This window comes from Amblyraja radiata, chromosome 7 (genome assembly GCF_010909765.2).
Source record: "Amblyraja radiata isolate CabotCenter1 chromosome 7, sAmbRad1.1.pri, whole genome shotgun sequence".
NCBI lineage: Eukaryota > Metazoa > Chordata > Chondrichthyes > Rajiformes > Rajidae > Amblyraja > Amblyraja radiata.
Window position 1 is genome coordinate 64,905,485 of NC_045962.1, and position 18,895 is coordinate 64,924,379.

At 42.4% G+C, this 18,895-nt stretch overlaps 1 protein-coding gene across 1 annotated transcript in view; it reads right to left on the minus strand.

Moving 5' to 3' along the window:
* The window catches only part of lrp1b (LDL receptor related protein 1B), a 1,292,371-nt gene that overhangs the window by 588,339 nt on the left and 685,137 nt on the right, over nt 1-18,895 (minus strand). Inside the window, exon 21 of the mRNA XM_033023505.1 lies at nt 10,861-11,043. Coding sequence (XP_032879396.1) covers nt 10,861-11,043 — 183 coding nt within the window. The remainder of the gene's footprint in view (nt 1-10,860; nt 11,044-18,895) is intronic.

Genomic DNA, 18,895 nt, shown 5'->3' on the forward strand with positions numbered 1-18,895 from the left:
CCCTTGAAGACTGAAAAAGGTGAATTTATTATGGGGAACAAGGAAATGGCAGATGAGTTGAACAGGTATTTTGGATCTGTCTTCACTAAGGAGGCCACAAACAATCTTCCTGATATAGTAGTGGCCAGAGGATCTGGGGTGACGGAGGAACTGAAGGAAATTCGCATTAGGCAGGAAATGGTGTTGGATAGACTGATAGGACTGAAGGCTGATAAATCCCCAGGGCCTGATGGTCTGCATCCCATGGTACTTAAGGAAGTGGCTCAAGAAATCGTGGATGCATTGGTGATAAATTTCCAATGATCTATAGACTCAGGATCAGTTCCTGTGGATTGGAGGGTAGCTAATGTTATCCCACTTTTTACGAAAGGCGGGAGAGAGAAAACAGGAAATTATAGACCAGTTAGCCTGACATCGGTGGTGGGGAAGTTGCTGGAGTCAATTATAAAAGATGAGATAGCCAAACATTTGGATAGCAGTAACAGGATCAGTCCAAGTCAGCATGGATTTACGAAGGGGAAATCATGCTTAATTAATCTTCTGGAATCATTTGAAGATGTAACTAGGAAAATGGACAAGGGGGAGCCAGTGGACTTTCAGAAAGCATTTGATAAGGTCCCACATAGGAGATTAGTGGGCAAAATTAGGGCACATGGTATTGGGGGTAGAGTGCGGATATGGATAGAGAAGTGGTTGGCAGACAGGAAACAAAGAGTAGGGATTAACGGGTCCCTTTCAGAATGGCAGGCAGTGACTAGTGGGGTACCGCAAGGCTCGGTGCTGGGACCGCTGCTATTTACAATGTTACATCAATTGGATGAAGGGATTCAAAGTAACATTAGCAAATTTGCAGATGACACCAAGCTGGGTGGCAGTGTGAACTGTGAGGAGGATGCTATGAGAATGCAGGATAACTTGCACAGGTTGGGGGAGTGGGCAGATGCAATTTCAGATGAAGTTTAATGCGGATAAATGTGAGGTTATCCACTTTGGTAGCAAAAACAGGAAGGCAGATTACAATCTAAATGGCGTCAAGTTGGGAAAAGGGGAAGTACAATGGGATCTGGGGGTCCTTGAACATCAGTCTAGGAATGTAAGCATGCAGGTACAGCAGGCAGTGAAGAAAGCAAATGGCATGTTGGCCTTCATAACAAGAGGAATCGAATATAGGAGCAAAGAGGTCCTGCTGCAGTTGTACAGAGCCCTAGTGAGACCACACCTGGAGTATTGTGTGCAGTTTTGATCACCTAATTTGAGGAAGGACATTCTTGCTATTGTGGGAATGCAGCGTAGGTTTACAAGGTTAATTCCCGGGATGGTGGGACTGTCATATGCTGAGAGAATGGAGCAGCTGGACTTGTACACTCTGGAGTTTAGAAGGATGAGAGAGGATCTCATTGAAACATATAAGATTGTTAAGGGTTTGAACACGTTAGAGGCAGGAAACATGCTCCCGATGTGTGCCTGGAAGGTCAAGTTTAACTAATCTTCTTGAATTTTTTGAAGATGTTACTCGGGAAATTGATGAGGGTAAAGCAGTGGATGCTGTGTATATGGACTTCAGTAAGGCCTTTGACAAGGTTCCTCATGGAAGGTTGGTTAAGAAGGTTCAATGGTTGGGTATTAATGGTGGAGTAGCAAGATGGATTCAACAGTGGCTGAATGGGAGATGCCAGAGAGTAATGGTGGATGGTTGTTTGTCAGGTTGGAGACCAGTGACGAGTGGGGTGCCACAGGGATCTGTGTTGGGTCCACTGTTGTTTGTCATGTACATCAATGATCTGGACGATGGTGTGGTAAATTGGATTAGTAAGTATGCAGATGATACTAAGATAGGTGGGGTTGCGGGTAATGAAGTAGAGTTTCAAAGTCTACAGAGAGATTTATGCCAGTTGGAAGAGTGGGCTGAAAGATGGCAGATGGAGTTTAATGCTGATAAGTGTGAGGTGCTACATCTTGGCAGGACAAATCAAAATAGGACGTACATGGTAAATGGTAGGGAATTGAAGAATGTAGGTGAACAGAGGGATCTGGGAATAACTGTGCACAGTTCCCTGAAAGTGGAATCTCATGTAGATAGGGTGGTAAAGAAAGCTTTTGGTGTGCTGGCCTTTATAAATCAGAGCATTGAGTATAGAAGTTGGGATGTAATGTTAAAATTGTACAAGGCATTGGTGAGGCCAATTCTGGAGTATGGTGTACAATTTTGGTCGCCTAATTATAGGAAGGATGTCAACAAAATAGAGAGAGTACAGAGGAGATTTACTAGTATGTTGCCTGGGTTTCAGCAACTAAGTTACAGAGAAAGGTTGAACAAGTTAGGGCTTTATTCTTTGGAGCGCAGAAGGTTAAGGGGGGACTTGATAGAGGTTTTTAAAATGATGTGAGGGATAGACAGAGTTGACGTGGAAAAGCTTTTCCCACTGAGAGTAGGGAAGTTTCAAACAAGGGGACATGACTTGAGAATTAAGGGACTGAAGTTTAGGGGTAACATGAGGGGGAACTTCTTTACTCAGAGAGTGGTAGCTGTGTGGAATGAGCTTCCAGTGAAGGTGGTGGATGCAGGTTCGTTATTATCATTTAAAAATAAATTGGATAGTTATATGGATGGGAAAGGAATGGAGGGTTATGGTCTGAGCGCAGGTATATGGGACTAGGGGAGATTATGTGTTCGGCACGGACTAGAAGGGTCGAGATGGCCTGTTTCCGTGCTGTAATTGTTATATGGTTATATGGTTATATGATGTTGGGGGAGTCCAGAACCAGGGGCCACAGTTTAAGAATAAGGAGTAAACCATTTAAAATGGAGATGAGGAAACACTTTTTCTCACAGAGAGTGTGAGTTTGTGGAATTCTCTGCCTCAGAGGGTGGTGGATACAGGTTCTCTGGATGCTTTCAAGAGAGAGCTAGATAGGGCTCTTAAATATAGCGGACGGGGGATATGGGGAGAAGGCAGGAACGGGGTACTGATTGGGGATGATCAGCCATGATCACATTGAATGGCTCGAAGGGCCGAATGGCCTACTCCTACACCTATTGTCTATTGTCTATTATTTAAAGAGCTTAATGAACCCAATTACATTTAAATTACATTTAAAAAAATCAACTTCAGTAGGTGTTGAAATTAATCAAAGCTTTTTTAACTTATTTCACAAAAACATGAAATTCAATATAGGCAAAACATACATAGGGAATCGGCCTCCACTGCCTTCTGTGGCAGAGAATTCCACAGATTCACAACTCTCTGGGTGAAAATGTTTTTCCTCATCTCCGTTTTAAATGGCCAACCCCTTATTCTTAATCTCTGCCCCTGGTTCTGGACTCCCCCAGCATTGGGAATATGTTTCCTGCCTCTAGGATGTCCAATCCCTTAATAATCTTATAATCATATATGTTTTAAAAAGATGCCCTCTCATCCTTCTAAATTCCAGTGTATACAAACCCAGTCGCTCCATTCTATCAACATTTGACAGTTCCGCCATCCTGGAAATTAACTTTGTGAACCTACGCTGCACTCCCTCAATAGCAAGAATGTCCTTCTTCAAATTTGGAGACCAAAACTGCACACAATACTCCAGGTGTGGTCTCACTAGGGCCCTGTACAACTGCAGAAGGACCTCTTTGCTCAAATGTTGCTGGATACAAAAATATTGTTAAGAGCCCTTTCAATAGTGGCTATAGTGTCTGTAGTGGAGATGAGAAAATTAGGATACATATCATGGATAATTCATAGGGGAGTCTGTGAGCAAATCGAACAGTAGTCAATATGCAGAAGTCAACTTCCTGGAACAGATATGTAGCCAGATTATGGAAAGATATAAAAGTGGGTGAGTTTAACTCCCACAGTATTGGCTGGGACTTCCTCGTGTAGGAGGCTTCGACTGGACAGGCAGCATTCCTGGAGAGAAGGAATGGGTGACAATGCAGGTGGAGATCCTTCTTCAGATTCCTCCTTCTCCTCTGGTCCACTCTGTCCCTGCTGACCAAGTTCGCATATGAACTACTATTTTCCTACATTTGGCACAGAACCATCTTAAACCTTTCTATCCATCTACCTGTTCAAATGTCCTTTAAAAGTCACAATTGTCTCCGCTTCTATAGCTTCCTCTGACAGCTCATTACAGATACGGACTACCCTCCGAGTAATAAAAAGTTGCCATGTGGTCCCTTCTAAATCTTTCCCCATTTACCTTAACCCTATGTCTTCGAGTTTTAGAATCCTCTGCCTTGGGACTCCTCGTAATCTTGTACACCTCAATAAGGACAATCCTGAGTCTCCTAGGCTGCAAAGAAAAACATACCAGCTTATCCTATCACTCCCTGTAACTCCAGCCAGTAAGTCCAGGTGACAAGAAACTGCAGATGCTAAAATATTGAGCACAATATTGTTTAACTCAAAAAGGCAGGTAGTATCTGGTGAGAGAGTGAACAAGCAAGAAGTCTGAAGGTGGCTGCATTTGGAGTAATATATGTTGTTCTGGTCGCCATATTACAGAAAGGAGAGAGTGCAGAAGAGGTTTACAAGAATGCTGCCTGGAGTAGAGAGTGTTAGCCATAAAGAGGTTGGATAACTTGGATTGTTTTATCTGGTGTGAGGAGGTTGAGGGGGAGACCTGAGAAGTTTATATATTGATAGCATAGAAGTCAGAACCTTTTTTTCAGAGTAGGAATGTGAAATGCTCGAGGGCATAACTTTAAGATAAGTAGGAGAAAACGTCAGAGATGTAAAAGGCATTTACGTTGGTAGATGCTTGGAAAATGCTGCCAGGTGTGGTCGTGAAAGCAATAGTAGCGTTTAAGAGGCTTTTAGGTAGGCACATGAATATACAGGAAATGGGTAGATATTGATCATGTGGAGGCAGACAGGATGATTTTCATTTGGCATCATGTTGGGTACAGACATTTGGGGCCAAAGGGCCTGTTCCCATGTTATACAGTTCCATGGTTCTATAACTGGTTTCCTTGATGGCAGGTCTAAGAGATAAGGAAAGACTTAGCAGGCCCTTATTCGCTTGATTTTAAAAGAATAAAATATATAAAATTCATACAGCCTTAGCAAAATAGATATAGAGAGAATGGTTCTTTGATATGGAATTCAGAACTAGTTATAGTCTTAAAGAAAGGAGTAGACTACCTAGGACTAACATGAAGAGAAATTACTTTGGTTCATTCATTACTTTAGTGAATACTTACAATTATCAACTCCAAAGGGCAATAGAAGTTCAGTACTAAATTGCATTTAAGACAATAAAAGTGGAATCCAAGAATATGAGTATATACAGGTTAATTACATTGAGATAGAAGACAGTCATGATCTTGTTTAATATTGGGCAGGCATGTATGGTTTGATTTGTATGGACAGCACGCAAAGCTAAATCTTTCACTATATCTCAACATGCACGACAATAATAAAGCAATACCGACTAACCCACTCTTGTTCCTCTATTTTATTTTATCCAACTTTTGCACACAGCTGTATGCTGACCCACAAAGCTGTTTGAATGCCATTAAAAGCAGTAAAGAACTGCGGTTGCTGGTTTAAATCGAAGGTAGACACAAAATGCTGGAATAACTCAGCCGGTCAGGCAGCTTCTCTGGAGAGAAGGAATGGGTGACGTTACTGGTCGAGACCCTTCTTCAGCCTGAAGAAGGGACTCAACCCAAAACATTCCTTCTTCAGACTGAAGGGTCTCGACCCAAATCGTCACCCATTCCTCTCCAGTGATGCTGCCTGACTCGTTGAGTAACTCAGCATTTTGTGTCTACCAAACAGTTTTTAGTCACGTGTTTCCTATTACCGGTAGTGTTACATTCGTAAGACATCTGTCTAACAGTTCTTTCAAGCTATATTTATATCATTGATATATAATGCCAATCATTATGATAGAGGTCTTTCAGGAGGAAGGAATGATATTTAATGAAACCCATTTAATAGACTGGAGCATTAGAGAGTGGACACTTGTTACCCATATGTAGAAAATGATACCAATCTTGTTTTAATGGGGTTTTTTAAAGGAACAATGAGATACTAAAAAAAACTTAAACAAGGTCCAAATTTTGAGGGATGAATTTTTCAGCTGAGGGAGGAAGTAAAATTAAAGGTTTTATCAATGAGTAAACAAGAGAAAGAAAAAAAATAAATGTACAAAGGTAAATATGTTAACAAATTTACCTTTCTAAAATAAATAAACATTCCATGGGAAAACAATTGATAATGAGCCTCAGTAAAATGGATACAATTTTAGTTTTACGCATCTTGTGCATGTAAACATTTCTGATTCTGTTTAAATATTTGACTACTTGCTATGCCAGATATTAAAGATAAGTGACGTATGAAATACAATAAGTGTATGCATTATATCTAATCAATAAATAATTATCTTAAAGATGATTTTCTATAACTATTATATTGTTTTACAAATTGATTAATTCAAATATATTGATATTGGTCGTTGTTTTGCCACTGATATTCAAGTGCCCAATGACACAAATATATGCATATGCATATATTACACATATACACAAATACAGATATAAATATACATATTTTGACACATGAAACTTTATACAAGATGAATTAAATCGTATCAAATGTATTTGCTTGGAAGCATTGGTCCTGTATTAATGTATTACTTTGTGATCACAATCCAACAAACATATTTATACGAGAAATTTTGATTTCTGATCAGATAGGACAGTGTTAAATTGTCTCAGTGGATAAATTATGCTGCTTCACCTTGGTAACAAGGACTGTGTCTGAGGCACGTGGCCAAGTTGCCATGGATTCCTGAACCTTTTGCAGTTTATCTCTTGATCTTGTGACTAAATGAGAGCACTAGCAACAGTCTTTACATGGAGGATAGTTTCGTTTTGAAGTTTGATAGGACCAGATACTAAAATATTAAAAGTAATGTCAGAGAAACTAAACCTAAAAGAAAGGTAAGAAATAGTATAAAAACTGGTGCACGTCTTTGTTTTGCAGTCGGCTATAGGATATAGGAGATTGAGGGGGGATCTTATAGAAACTTACAAAATTCTTAAGGGGTTGGACAGGCTAGATGCAGGAAGATTGTTCCCGATGTTGGGGAAGTCCAGGACAAGGAGTCACAGCTTAAGGATAGAGGGAAAATCCTTTAGGACCGAGATGAGAAAAACTTTTTTTCACACAGAGAGTGGTGAATCTCTAGAACTCTCTGCCACAGAAGGTAGTTGAGGCCAGTTCATTGGCTATATTTAAGAGGGAGTTAAATGTGGCTCTTGTGGCTAAAGGGATAAGGGGGTATGGAGAGAAGGCAGGTACAGGATACTGAGTTGGATGATCAGCCATGATCATATTGAATGGCGGTACAGGCTCGAAGGGCCGAATGGCCTACTCCTTCACCTATTTTCTATGTTTCTATTCAACCAGAAAAAGGATAATATAAGAAGAAATGGTTGGATGTGAGCATAAAGAAACAGTGAGCTGATTGCATTGGGATACAATTGGCAAAGAGTAGGAACTGAGTACATAGAAACATAGAAACATAGAAAACAGGTGCAGGAGTAGGCCATTCGGCCCTTCGAGCCTGCACCGCAATTCATTATGATCATGGCTGATCATCCAACTCAGTATCCTGTACCTGCCTTCTCTCCCCTGATCCCTTTAGCCACAAGGGCCACATCTAACCCCCTCTTAAATACAGCCAATGAACTGGCCTCAACTACCTTCTGCGGCAGAGAATTCCAGAGATTTACCACTCTCTGTGTGAAAAATGTTTTTCTCATCTCGGTCCTAAAGGATTTCCCCTTTATCCTTAAACTGTGACCCCTTGTCCTGGACTTCCCCAACATTGGGAACAATCTTCCTGCATCTAGCCTGTCCAACCCCTTAAGTACTGAAGGGGTTTCAAACTGAAGAGAAACTCTCCAAATGATACATGATAGAAATGTAACCATATTCAGAATTGTCAAATGTTTGTTATAATAGTGAAAACATCTTGAACTCGGCTCCAAAATGTTGATTTCAAAAGCAGAGTGCAACATGTTGTCGCTTCTCAAACTTGGATGAATTTCTCTTTTTGAAGGCTGGAGCTACTTGCTTTGGCTAAGCTACATTTAATGGGAGTGAATCAGCTTTCCTCTGGGCATAATAATGTTTATCAGCACAATTCATGTATGGATTTCTGCATTACATAAGCAAATTTAGACACATTCTAGATATGTGAGTGCTTGTTGCATTGATTATGCAGTTTGTGAGTAAACTTCTTTTCACTATATGCTTGCATGGATTTTCACTGATGAGGCAGCAGCTTCATCACAATAGTGCTCAAAATTTACTGAAGGCTAAAGCCGAGAAATCAACATTAATTTTTTTCCTGTTTTGCCTTACTGACAGAAATGAAAATACCAGACATTTTCTTTGTTATTCAGAGAAAAAGGCCATATATTCAAGCAGTCAATTCTGATGTCATGTGGGATGTGCCATCTGGGATATGCCATGTAACATCCATCATCTTTTGCAATCTATGTGCATTTCTCTCTTTTCCTGCTGTTTGAATCATAAGGATAAGCCAATATCAATTGATAAAAGATAATACCCCCAGCAAACAACTCTTTTTCCCCCAAATATATTGTTAGACCTGCTGTAAGGGTTAAACTTTAGCTTTTGCATATTTATCTCAGATATATTAACCCTTATTTTGCTTCCAAAAAGAATGTGCAGAGTAATATTAGCAAATATGTATTAAAGCTTTGCAGGTCACAGCTCAAGGCCATCCACAACCAGTTAACCAGCATTCTGTCTGGATTAGACGATATCAGCTACGAGAGTTTGGGCAGCTTTGGATTGCTTTCTCTGGAGCGTCAGAGACTGAGGGGAGACCTGATAAATGTTTATAAAATTATGAGAGGCATAGAAAGGGTAGACAGTCAGAACCTTTTTTCCCAGTGTGGAAATGTCAAAAGCTAGTGAGTTTAGCTTTAAGATGAGAGGGGCAAATTTTGAAAAAGTGTTTAAAAAAAAATAAATGCACAGTGCTGATGCCTGGACCGCACGGTAGTGATAGATGCAGATAATATAGAGGAGTTTAAGAGGCTTTTGGATATGCAGAGAATGAAGAGATATGGATCACATGCAGGCAAAGGAGATGAGTTTATCTCTTCTTTTGTCAACATCTTTCATGCAGGCTTTGTGGGGTGAAGGGCCTGTTCTGTACTCTGTTCTATGTATGTTCTAAAACTAATTTAAGAACACGTCTTACAAGAAAATAATCACTGTTACCTAATTACTCTGAATAGTATCGTCTTTTCAAGCCATTGGAGATCAAAAGTATTTAACTACATGATGAATAAGCAACTATGTTTTGTTTGTCCAACAAGTTCCAACCAAGTCAATATAAACCTCTCTTCTCACCCAGCACAATCACCTTGAAAATGACCTTAGTCACTCCCTCTTGCCCACGTTCTCTCAAAGTCAACATGCAGTGACATGGTTTTTAGATTATTTTTCATAGAAATACAAAACCACTGCCGAAGACCAGTTGTACCTTGCCATGTTCACTTTCAATTCAACATAAAGCACCCTTGGTGAAAAGGATAACACAAAAACTGCAGAAATCTGAAATAAAAACATCAATGCAAGGAACATTCAGTAGGTCAGTCAGCATCTGCAGAGAGAGGAATAGAGTTAAAATGTGAGGGCTCTGACTGTCACCAGAACTAGGAAAAGTTAGAAATGAAACATGTTCCAAATTGCAGAGTAGGGGAGGGATAAAGACAAATTAGCTTTCTGTGGTTACAAGGAGACTGTTCCATCACACTGCCCATCCCTGTTCTCAGCTATTTAAAACATGTTTGATTTATAACACATCCCAGTTGGGCTCATATGTCATTGACCTGAATTGTTAACTCTATTTGTTCCCTTCTCCGCAGATCAACCTAACCTCCTGAGCCTTTTCTGTTTATTTACATAGCATGAAGCAGTCCAGAGTCAGGTTCTCCAAATTAAAAAAAACTGGGAATAAGCCAGAACATACTGCAAATTAACATTCAAAATCAACTATTTCATTAAGTTCTAAATGAAGCATTATCCTCCAGCTTAATTCTATTCTCTGCCCTGATTTTCTCATTTTGAATCTGACAGTATTGACAGCCTGCCACCCTGCTTGACGCCAAGTTGAACATCAAGCCCAATAATCCATTATTGTCAGTTGCCGACATCTGAATACCTGAAGGGATCGGAAAAGACTGTTCAAAGATCGAGGCCTCAAGCTCAGCACTAAATCAGCACTGTTATAACACAACAGTAATCCCTGCTCTTCTGGATGCTTCAAAGACATGGATTCAAAACAGGCATCTTAAAGCATGTTAAAGTGTCACCAACATCATCTTTACATAATCTTTACAATGAATTCAAAATGCATTGGCCACGTATACATCTGCTCTTGATTCAACATTCCCAGCAAAGAAATCCTAATTGTACTTAGTCCCTATGAGTGGGTCAATACATTCTCATGCCTGACACCAGACTCCCCCCAAAAATTTTTTTTTATGCCCTGTGACTGAACAAAATGATGGAGCATCATGCCGCTGAGACGCTTTCGCGTCTTCATTCGGAGTAACACTCTTAGTCTAATGCTCCTAAGCCTGATATTTATTGTGCCACTTCTTTCTTTCAGAAGTCTTCCAATTCCCTGTTTCATGTGCATATATTTTCAATCATTTACTTTTGATATTCTTCCTACATCATGGAATCTGTCTTCAAATGCAGTTGGAAAATAATTATTCCCTCTACAGATGTTACAGAAATACGTCATTTTTGAGTAATATTTGTAGGACATATATTCTGGTGCAGCATCATACTCTGTGAACATTAATCATACCTGTATCTTTACATGTAAACTCAGAATGGGAGTTACAGGTTCTTGTATTTCCTGCACAGTTATTTTCATCACTGCCGTCTTCGCAATCCCAGTCTCCATCACAATGCCATCGTAATGGAACACAACTACCATCCATATAGCACTGGAACTGTTTTCTGTGACAGATACCTGGTGATCTAGTGACTAGAGGGATAACAGAGACAATATATTTGTTAGGAATGCAACAGAATTTTCATCAGTACTTACCCCTTTCATATTTCCCCACAAACGTTTTTTTTCCGCTATCAGTTAATATATTTGGCAATCTGTCATCTGTATATCTAGAGTCAAGAATTGCCATATGCATCAACAACAAAACAATTAAATTCTTACTTTTTGCGGTTTTATAGGTCCAATAACACACAAATAAATACATAATGAATAATACAATAAATTAATAATGAAATACCAGCTAATCAGATAATAACAGTGCAAAGCCAAGGTAAAAGTGCAACAAAACAGAGTTGATAGCAGATCATAGTTGCTGAGACTGGGTTGTGGTTAGTGTTGTGCAATGTTCAAGACCCTGATGGTTACTGGGAAGAAACTGTTCTTGAACCAGGAGGTCATGGTTTTCAGGATCCGACTCCTTCTTCCCGATGGTAGTCACAAGATGAAAGCACGACAGGGCGGTGCGGGTCTTTGATGATATTAGCTGCTTTTTTTAGGCAGCACCTCCTGTAGATCCCTTTGATGGTGAGGAGGTCAGTACCCATGATGGCACGAACAGCAGACCACTTTCTGCAGTCTCCTTTGTTCCTGGACATTTGAGTTACCATACCAGGCTGTGATGTTCTCTGCAGGCATTCTCTGCAGACGTTCGATTCAGCAATATATCAAATCTCCCAAATCTTCTAAGGAAGTAGAGTCATTGAGTGATACAATGTGAAAACAGGCCCTTCGACCCAACTTGCCCACACCAGCCAACAATGTCCCAGCAACATGAGTCCCACTTGCGAGCGCTTGGTCCATATCCCTCCAAATCTGTCCTATCCACGAACATGTCTAACTGTTTCTTAAACAATGGGATAGTCCCAGTCTCAACTACCTCCTCTGGCAGCTTGTTCTGTACACCCACCACCCTTTGTGTGAAAAAGTTACTCCTCGGATTCCTATTAAATCTTTTTCCCTTCACCTAAAAACCCATGTCCTCTGGTCCTCGATTCCCCTACTCTGGGCAAGAGACTCTGTTCATCTACCCGATCTATTCTTCTCATGATTTTGTACACCTCTATAAGATCACCCATCCTCCTGCGCTCCATGGAATAGATACCCAGCCGATTCAACCTCTCTCTAAAGCTCACACTCCAGACCTGGCAACATCCTCATAAATCCTTTCTGAACCCTTTCAAGCTTGACAATATCTTTCTTATAACATGGCGCCCAGAACTGAACACAATATTCTAAATGCGGTATCAACAACATCTTATACAACTGCAAAATGACCTCCCAACTTCTATTCTCAATGACGGATGAAGGCCAAAGTGCCAAAAGCCTTTTTGACCACCTTATCCACCTGTGACTCGACCTTCAAGGAACCATGCAATTGTAATCCTAGATCCCTCTGCTCTACAACACCATCCAGAGGCCTACCATTTACTGCGTAGGTCCTGCCCATGTTCAATGTTCCAAAATGCAACACTTCACACTTCTCTGTATTATATTCCATCAACCATTCCTCCGCCCACCTGGCCAATCGATCCAGATCCTGCTGCAATCTTTCACAACCATCTTCACCATCTGCAAAACCACTCACTTTTGTATCATCACCAAACTTGCTAATCTTGCCCTGTATGTTCTCATCCAAATCATTGATGTAGATGATAAACAGTAACGGGCCAAGCACCGAACCCTGAGGCACACCACTAGCCACAGGGCTCCAGTCAGAGAAGCAACCTCCAACTATCACTTCCTTCCATGGAGCCAATTTGCTATCCATTCAACTATCGCTCCTTGGATCCCATGCGATCGAACTTTCAGAGCAGTCTACCATCGGAACCTTGTCGAATGCCTTACTGAAATTCATATACACAACATCTACAGCTCTGCCCTCATCAACCTTTTTGGTCACGTCTTCTAAAAAATCAATCAGATTTGTGAGACACGACCTCCCACGTACAAAACCACTATTCCCAATCAGCTATTGCCCATCCAAATGCCTGTATAACCCCCAGAATACTCTCTAGTAACTTTCCAACTACAGATGTTGCTCACCGGCCTATAGTTCCCAGCATTTTCCCTGCAGCCCTTCTTGAAAAGAGGCACAACATTTGCAACCCTCCATTCTTCTGGCACCTCTCCTGTATAGAAGGACGACTCGTAAATTTCAACCATGGTTCCCGCAATTTCCTTACTAGTGTTACGCAATGTCCTCGGATATATCTGATCAGGCCCTGGAGATTCGTCTACCTTCATACACGGCAGTATCTTCAGTACTTCATCGACGGTAACACTGACTGCTCTCAAGACACATCAATTGACTGCCCCAAGTTCCTCCGTCCTACTGCTGTCTTTCTCCTCGGTAAATGCAGAGGAGAAATACTCATTGAGGACCTTGCCCATCTCCTGTGGCTCCGTGACCACTTTGATTACTGAGAGGTCCCACTCTCTCTTTAATTACCCTTTTCCCCTTATGTATTTATAAAATCTTATGGGATTGTCCTTAATGCTACTCGCCAGAGCTGTCTCCTGGCCCCTTTTTAGATAATAGACAATAAGTGCAGGAGTAGGCCATTCACTGTCATCATGGCTGATCATCCACAATCAGTATTCCGTTCCTGCCTTCTGCCCATATCCCTTGACCCCACTATCTTTAAGAGCTCTATCTAACTGTCTCTTGAAAGCATCCAGAGAATTGGCCTCCACTGCCTTCTGAAGCAGAAAATTCCATCGATTCACAACTCTGTTCTAAATAGCCAACCCCTTATTCTTAAATCCATACCCCGTAACACTGCTCTCTCCCCATCCCCGCACTCGCAACAAGGGCAGAGTCCCTCTGGTCCTCACCTTTCACCCCACCAGCCGGCAAATACAACACATAATCCTCCGCCATTTCCGCCACCTCCAACGTGACCCCACCACTCGCCACATCTTCCCATCTCCCCCCATGTCTGCCTTCCGCAAAGACCGTTCCCTCCGCAACTCCCTCGTCAATTCTTCCCTTCCCTCCCGCACCACCCCCTCCCCGGGCACTTTCCGTTGCAACCGCAAGAAATGCAACACCTGTCCCTTCACTTCCCCCCTCGACTCCATTCAAGGACCCAAGCAGTCGTTCCAGGTTCACCTGTATCTCCTACAACCTCATCTACTGCATCCGCTGCTCTAGATGTCAGCTGATTTACATCGGGGAGACTAAGCGTAGGTTGGGCGATCGTTTCGCCGAACACCTCCGCTCAGTCCGCAATAACCTACCTGAACTCCCGGTGGCTCAGCACTTCAACTCCCCCTCCCATTCCCAATCCGACCTCTGTCCTGGGTCTCCTCCATTGCCAGAGTGAGCAACAGCGGAAATTGGAGGAACAGCACCTCATATTCCGTCTGGGGACCTTGCGTCCGGATGGCATTAACATTGAATTCTCCCAATTTTGCTAGCCCTTGCTGTCTCCTCCCCTTCCTTAACCCTCTAGCTGTCTCCTCCCACCCTCCCATCCGCCCGCCCTCGGGCTCCTCCTCCTCCTCCCCTTTTCCTTCCTTCTCCCCCCCCCACCCCCCATCAGTCTGAAGAAGGGTTTCGGCCCGAAACGTTGCCTATTTCCTTCGCTCCATAGATGCTGCTGCACCCGCTGAGTTTCCACAGCAATTTTGTGTACCTACCTTATTCTTAAACTGTGGCCCCTGGTTCTGGACTCCCCCAACATCGGAAACATGTTTCCTGCCTCTAGCATTTTCAATCCCTTAATAAACTTATATGTTTCAATAAGATCCTCTCTCATCCTTCCATTTTCCCATGTATACAAGCACAGCCACTCCATTCTTTCAACATATGACCGTCCCGTCATCCTGAGAATTAACACAGTGATCCTATGTTGCACTCCCTCAACACCAAAAATGTCCTTCCTCAGATTTGAAGACCAAAATTGCACAAAATATTCCAGGTGTGGCCCTGTACAACTGCGCAAGGACCTCTTTGCTTCTATACACAACTCCTCTTGTTACGAATTCCAACATGCTATTAACTTTCTTCTCTGCCTACAGTACCTGCATGCTTATGGGCCTGTCCCACTTAGGCGATTTTTTAGGCGAGTACAGGCGACAAGGCTGTCGCTACATGGGTTGTCTGGGTGTCGCCTGTATCATCACGAGTAGTCTCCTCAGTCACTCAAAGAATCAAAGCATTTTTCGGGTTGCCGCTGCGTCTCCTGACATAGGTGCTGTCGCTATGATGACGTAGGTTGTCGCCAGTGCTGACTTCGGTGAATTCCATTGGCGACTACCTACATCAAACGTCGACAGGTGCCGGCGACCCGTCTTAAGATGTCTTTAGTTGTTGCCGACAGGGTCGTACCTTGTCGTAGCTTGTTGTCGTACGTTGTCGCAGGTGTGGTCGTAGGGGGACGTCTTAATGGGTTGCCGGTTGTTGGTAGCTTGACGTCGATTGGGTGATAGGTTGTTGTAGACATTGTCATAGACATTGTCATAGGGGGGTCCAATCACCGGTTTTTCAGCGACCTGCTGCGACCATGACAGTTGCCGAAAAAATTGTGTAAGTGGGACAGGCCCATAACTTTCAGTGACTGATGAACAAGGACACCCAGATCTCGTTGTACTTCCCCTTTTCCTAACTTGACACCATTCAGATAATAATCTGCCTTCCTGTTTTTGCCACCAAAATGGATAACCTCACATTTACCCATATTAAACTGCATCTGCCATGCATCTGCCCACTCACCCAACCTGTCCAAGTCACCCTGCAATCTCATAGCATCCTCCTCACAGTTCACACTGCCACCCAGCTTTGTGTCAAACTGCAAATTTGCTAATGTTACTTTTAATCCCTTCATCTAAATCATTAATGTATATTGTAAATAGATGCGGCCCCAGCACCGAGCCTTGTGGCACCCCACTAGTCACTGCCTGCCATTCTGAAAGGGACCCATTAATCCCTACTCTTTATTTCCTTTCTGCCAAGTAACCTACCCCCAATACCTCGAGGCAGGAACGGGGTACTGATCAGCCATGATCACTGCGAATGGCGGTACTGGCTCAAAGGGCCGAATGGCCTACTCTGTGCACCTATTGTCTAATGTCTCTTGTTTCATGCACGACAAACAACACAGCCTACAAAGAGTTCACTCATGCATGATGTATAAGAAGGAACTGCAGAGGCTGGTTTAAACCAAAGATAGACACAAAAACTGAAGTAACTCAACGGGACAAGCAGCATCTCCGGAGATAAGGACTGGGTGATGTTTCGAAATGTCACCCATTCCTTCTTTCCAAAGATGCTGCCTGTCCCGTTGAGTTAGTCCAGCTTTATGTGTCTATCTTCACTCATGCATGAGTCTGCCTTAAATTCATTTCACTTTCATACCTCCTTTTTAGTCTTCCAGTCAATGGAATCAAAAAAATGAAGTACTATTTTAAAATATCCCATGGACCATGTTACTATTGACTCGCCTATCATTCACAGCAGTATCTCACTAATATAAAAATTGGTAATACTTCTGAAAAGGGACTTTGGATTTTTAATTCAACTTGCTGGTTCACAAATTGCTATACAGCTCCTCAATTGACAAAAAGAAAAATATTCAGCATGAAAAATTTCAAATATATATTAATTTAAATCAGTCTCATCTTTGAGACAGAATGCACGCTATATGGAGTCTAGAAATGTATTACTTTAAGAACCGACACTTACAATAGGATTTTATAAAGAATTGTCCAATCATATGTTGATGACTATTGATCATTTTTCAAACACTCCTTAGGGATTAATATTTTAATACTCACAGATAATATCTGACATATTTGATATTTATGGCAGGTCAGGCATTAAACCTGGCATTATGATTTAGCTGCCAGTTACAGAAACCATCTGTTTTTAATTTCCATTGATTTGAAAGGAAAGGAAAACCATCTTATAATGGATGACTAATCTGTGACGTCAATCTTATACAAAGATATCAAATTGAAAATCTATTTTTAAATTCCCAAGGCAGAGCTCTGCCCCTGGAAGGAAACAAACCCAATTTTTCATAAATGTAGGAAAAATTAATTAAAGTTTTAAAATGCTTTAAACCAGTCACTGCCAAAGTAAAAGGAAATTGTGACATTAAAATAAATAATGTGTGCTGAGAGCTGAGATTATTATATAGCAATTGTCCACATTTGTACACATGATTTTCAAATATATAGTACATTATATATGGAATACCAATCTACTTAGGACATGAACAATGTCATGTTACTGTTGAGAATCTGACCAATCTGAAATCTGGAGATGGCACGATGGCGCAGCAGTAGAGTTGCTGGCTTACCGCGCCAGAGACCTGGGTTCGATCCTGAATATGGGTGCTGTCTGTATGGAGTTTGTACATTATCTCCGTGACCACGTGGGTTTTCCCTGGGTGCTCCGGTTCCTTCTCATACTCCAAAGACATAAATGTTTGTCGTTTAATTTGGCTTCAGTAAAAATTGTAAATTGTCCCTAGTGTGTAATTTACGGGGATTGTTAGTTGGGGCAGACTCGGTGGGCCAAAGGGTCTGTTTCCGCACTGTGTCCTTAATCTAAACAAAATTTCTCATTGCTTTTGAACAGAATATCTTCTTCATTTTTAACTCATGGGGAGAATTGAAAATTAGATTATGTCTGAAAAATGTTAGCTCAATTACAAGTTCAGCATTCCTAAGTTATTCATATTTTCATTTATTGGTCACAATTGAAATTTTAAAGGCATATATTTAGCTTATTTATTTTGCTGAATCACTGAATTTTACCATTGGCATTGGCATGTGTTCATCATATAAATGTTGATATTATCAACATTTTGAGATGATGCATTAGGTACATTTGTGATTACAACATATATATGCAGTATTATGGAAGTTGTACTGGACACCGTGAAAGACGTCAAAAAATGACATTTTTTCAAGAAACAAATAGTATTTGCATTCTCCAGCATTTAACCCATACCAGAGGAATATATAAAATTTAGTTTAGTTTAAAGTTGCAGCGTGGAAACAGGCGTTTTGACCCACCAAGTCCTAGCCGAACAGCGATCCCCGCACGCGAACACTATCTAACACACATTCGGGACAATTTAACCAAGCCACTAAGCGAATTTGCTATTCCGAATGTGCACGCCCAGGTCATGGGTCACTTGCGATAAACATTCTCGGCAGCTGTGCTGCTGCGTGGGTGCAGACCTGCGTTTCGTCTGTGGTCGGGATCAGGCCTGGGTCTCCGGCACTGCAGGCACTGTTGAGTTGCTGCTGGGCCATCTCCGTCCCCTCCCGGGGTCCCGTCCCTGTCCGGGGTAGCCGGGGGTGTGTGGGGTGACCCTGGACTGGCGGGGCGCCGGTCCTTTGCAGTGGCGGCCCGGGCTTGCATCTGGCGCGGAGAAGAAGCACTTGCTCCACTGCTCCGGCCGGTGTCCTGTCAGTCCAGGGCGGTCGGTTGGCCCGGGTGGAGTTGGGCTGGAGTTGGTGCTTCTTCTCCATGCTGGCTGTGGGCCTGGACCACCGTTGCGGCAGGCCGGTGTCCTGTCAGTCCAGGGCTGTCGGCTGGCCCGGCGGGATGGGCGGAGTTGGGCTGGAGTTGGAGCTTCTTCTCCGTGCTGGCTGTGGGCCTGGGCCGCCGCTGCGGGCATCTCCAGTTGCCGCCGGATGGGGAGGGGGCGCTCGGGGGAGGGGAGATGGGGATGGTCCAGTGGCGGTTCGGCAGCGCTTGCGACGTCGGAGGCCCGGGTTCAATCCTGGCTGCGAATGGGGAGCGGGTCTGTGTGCATGCAGTGGCATGGTTGCGAGCGATGTTTATCACAAGTAACCTTTGACAAAT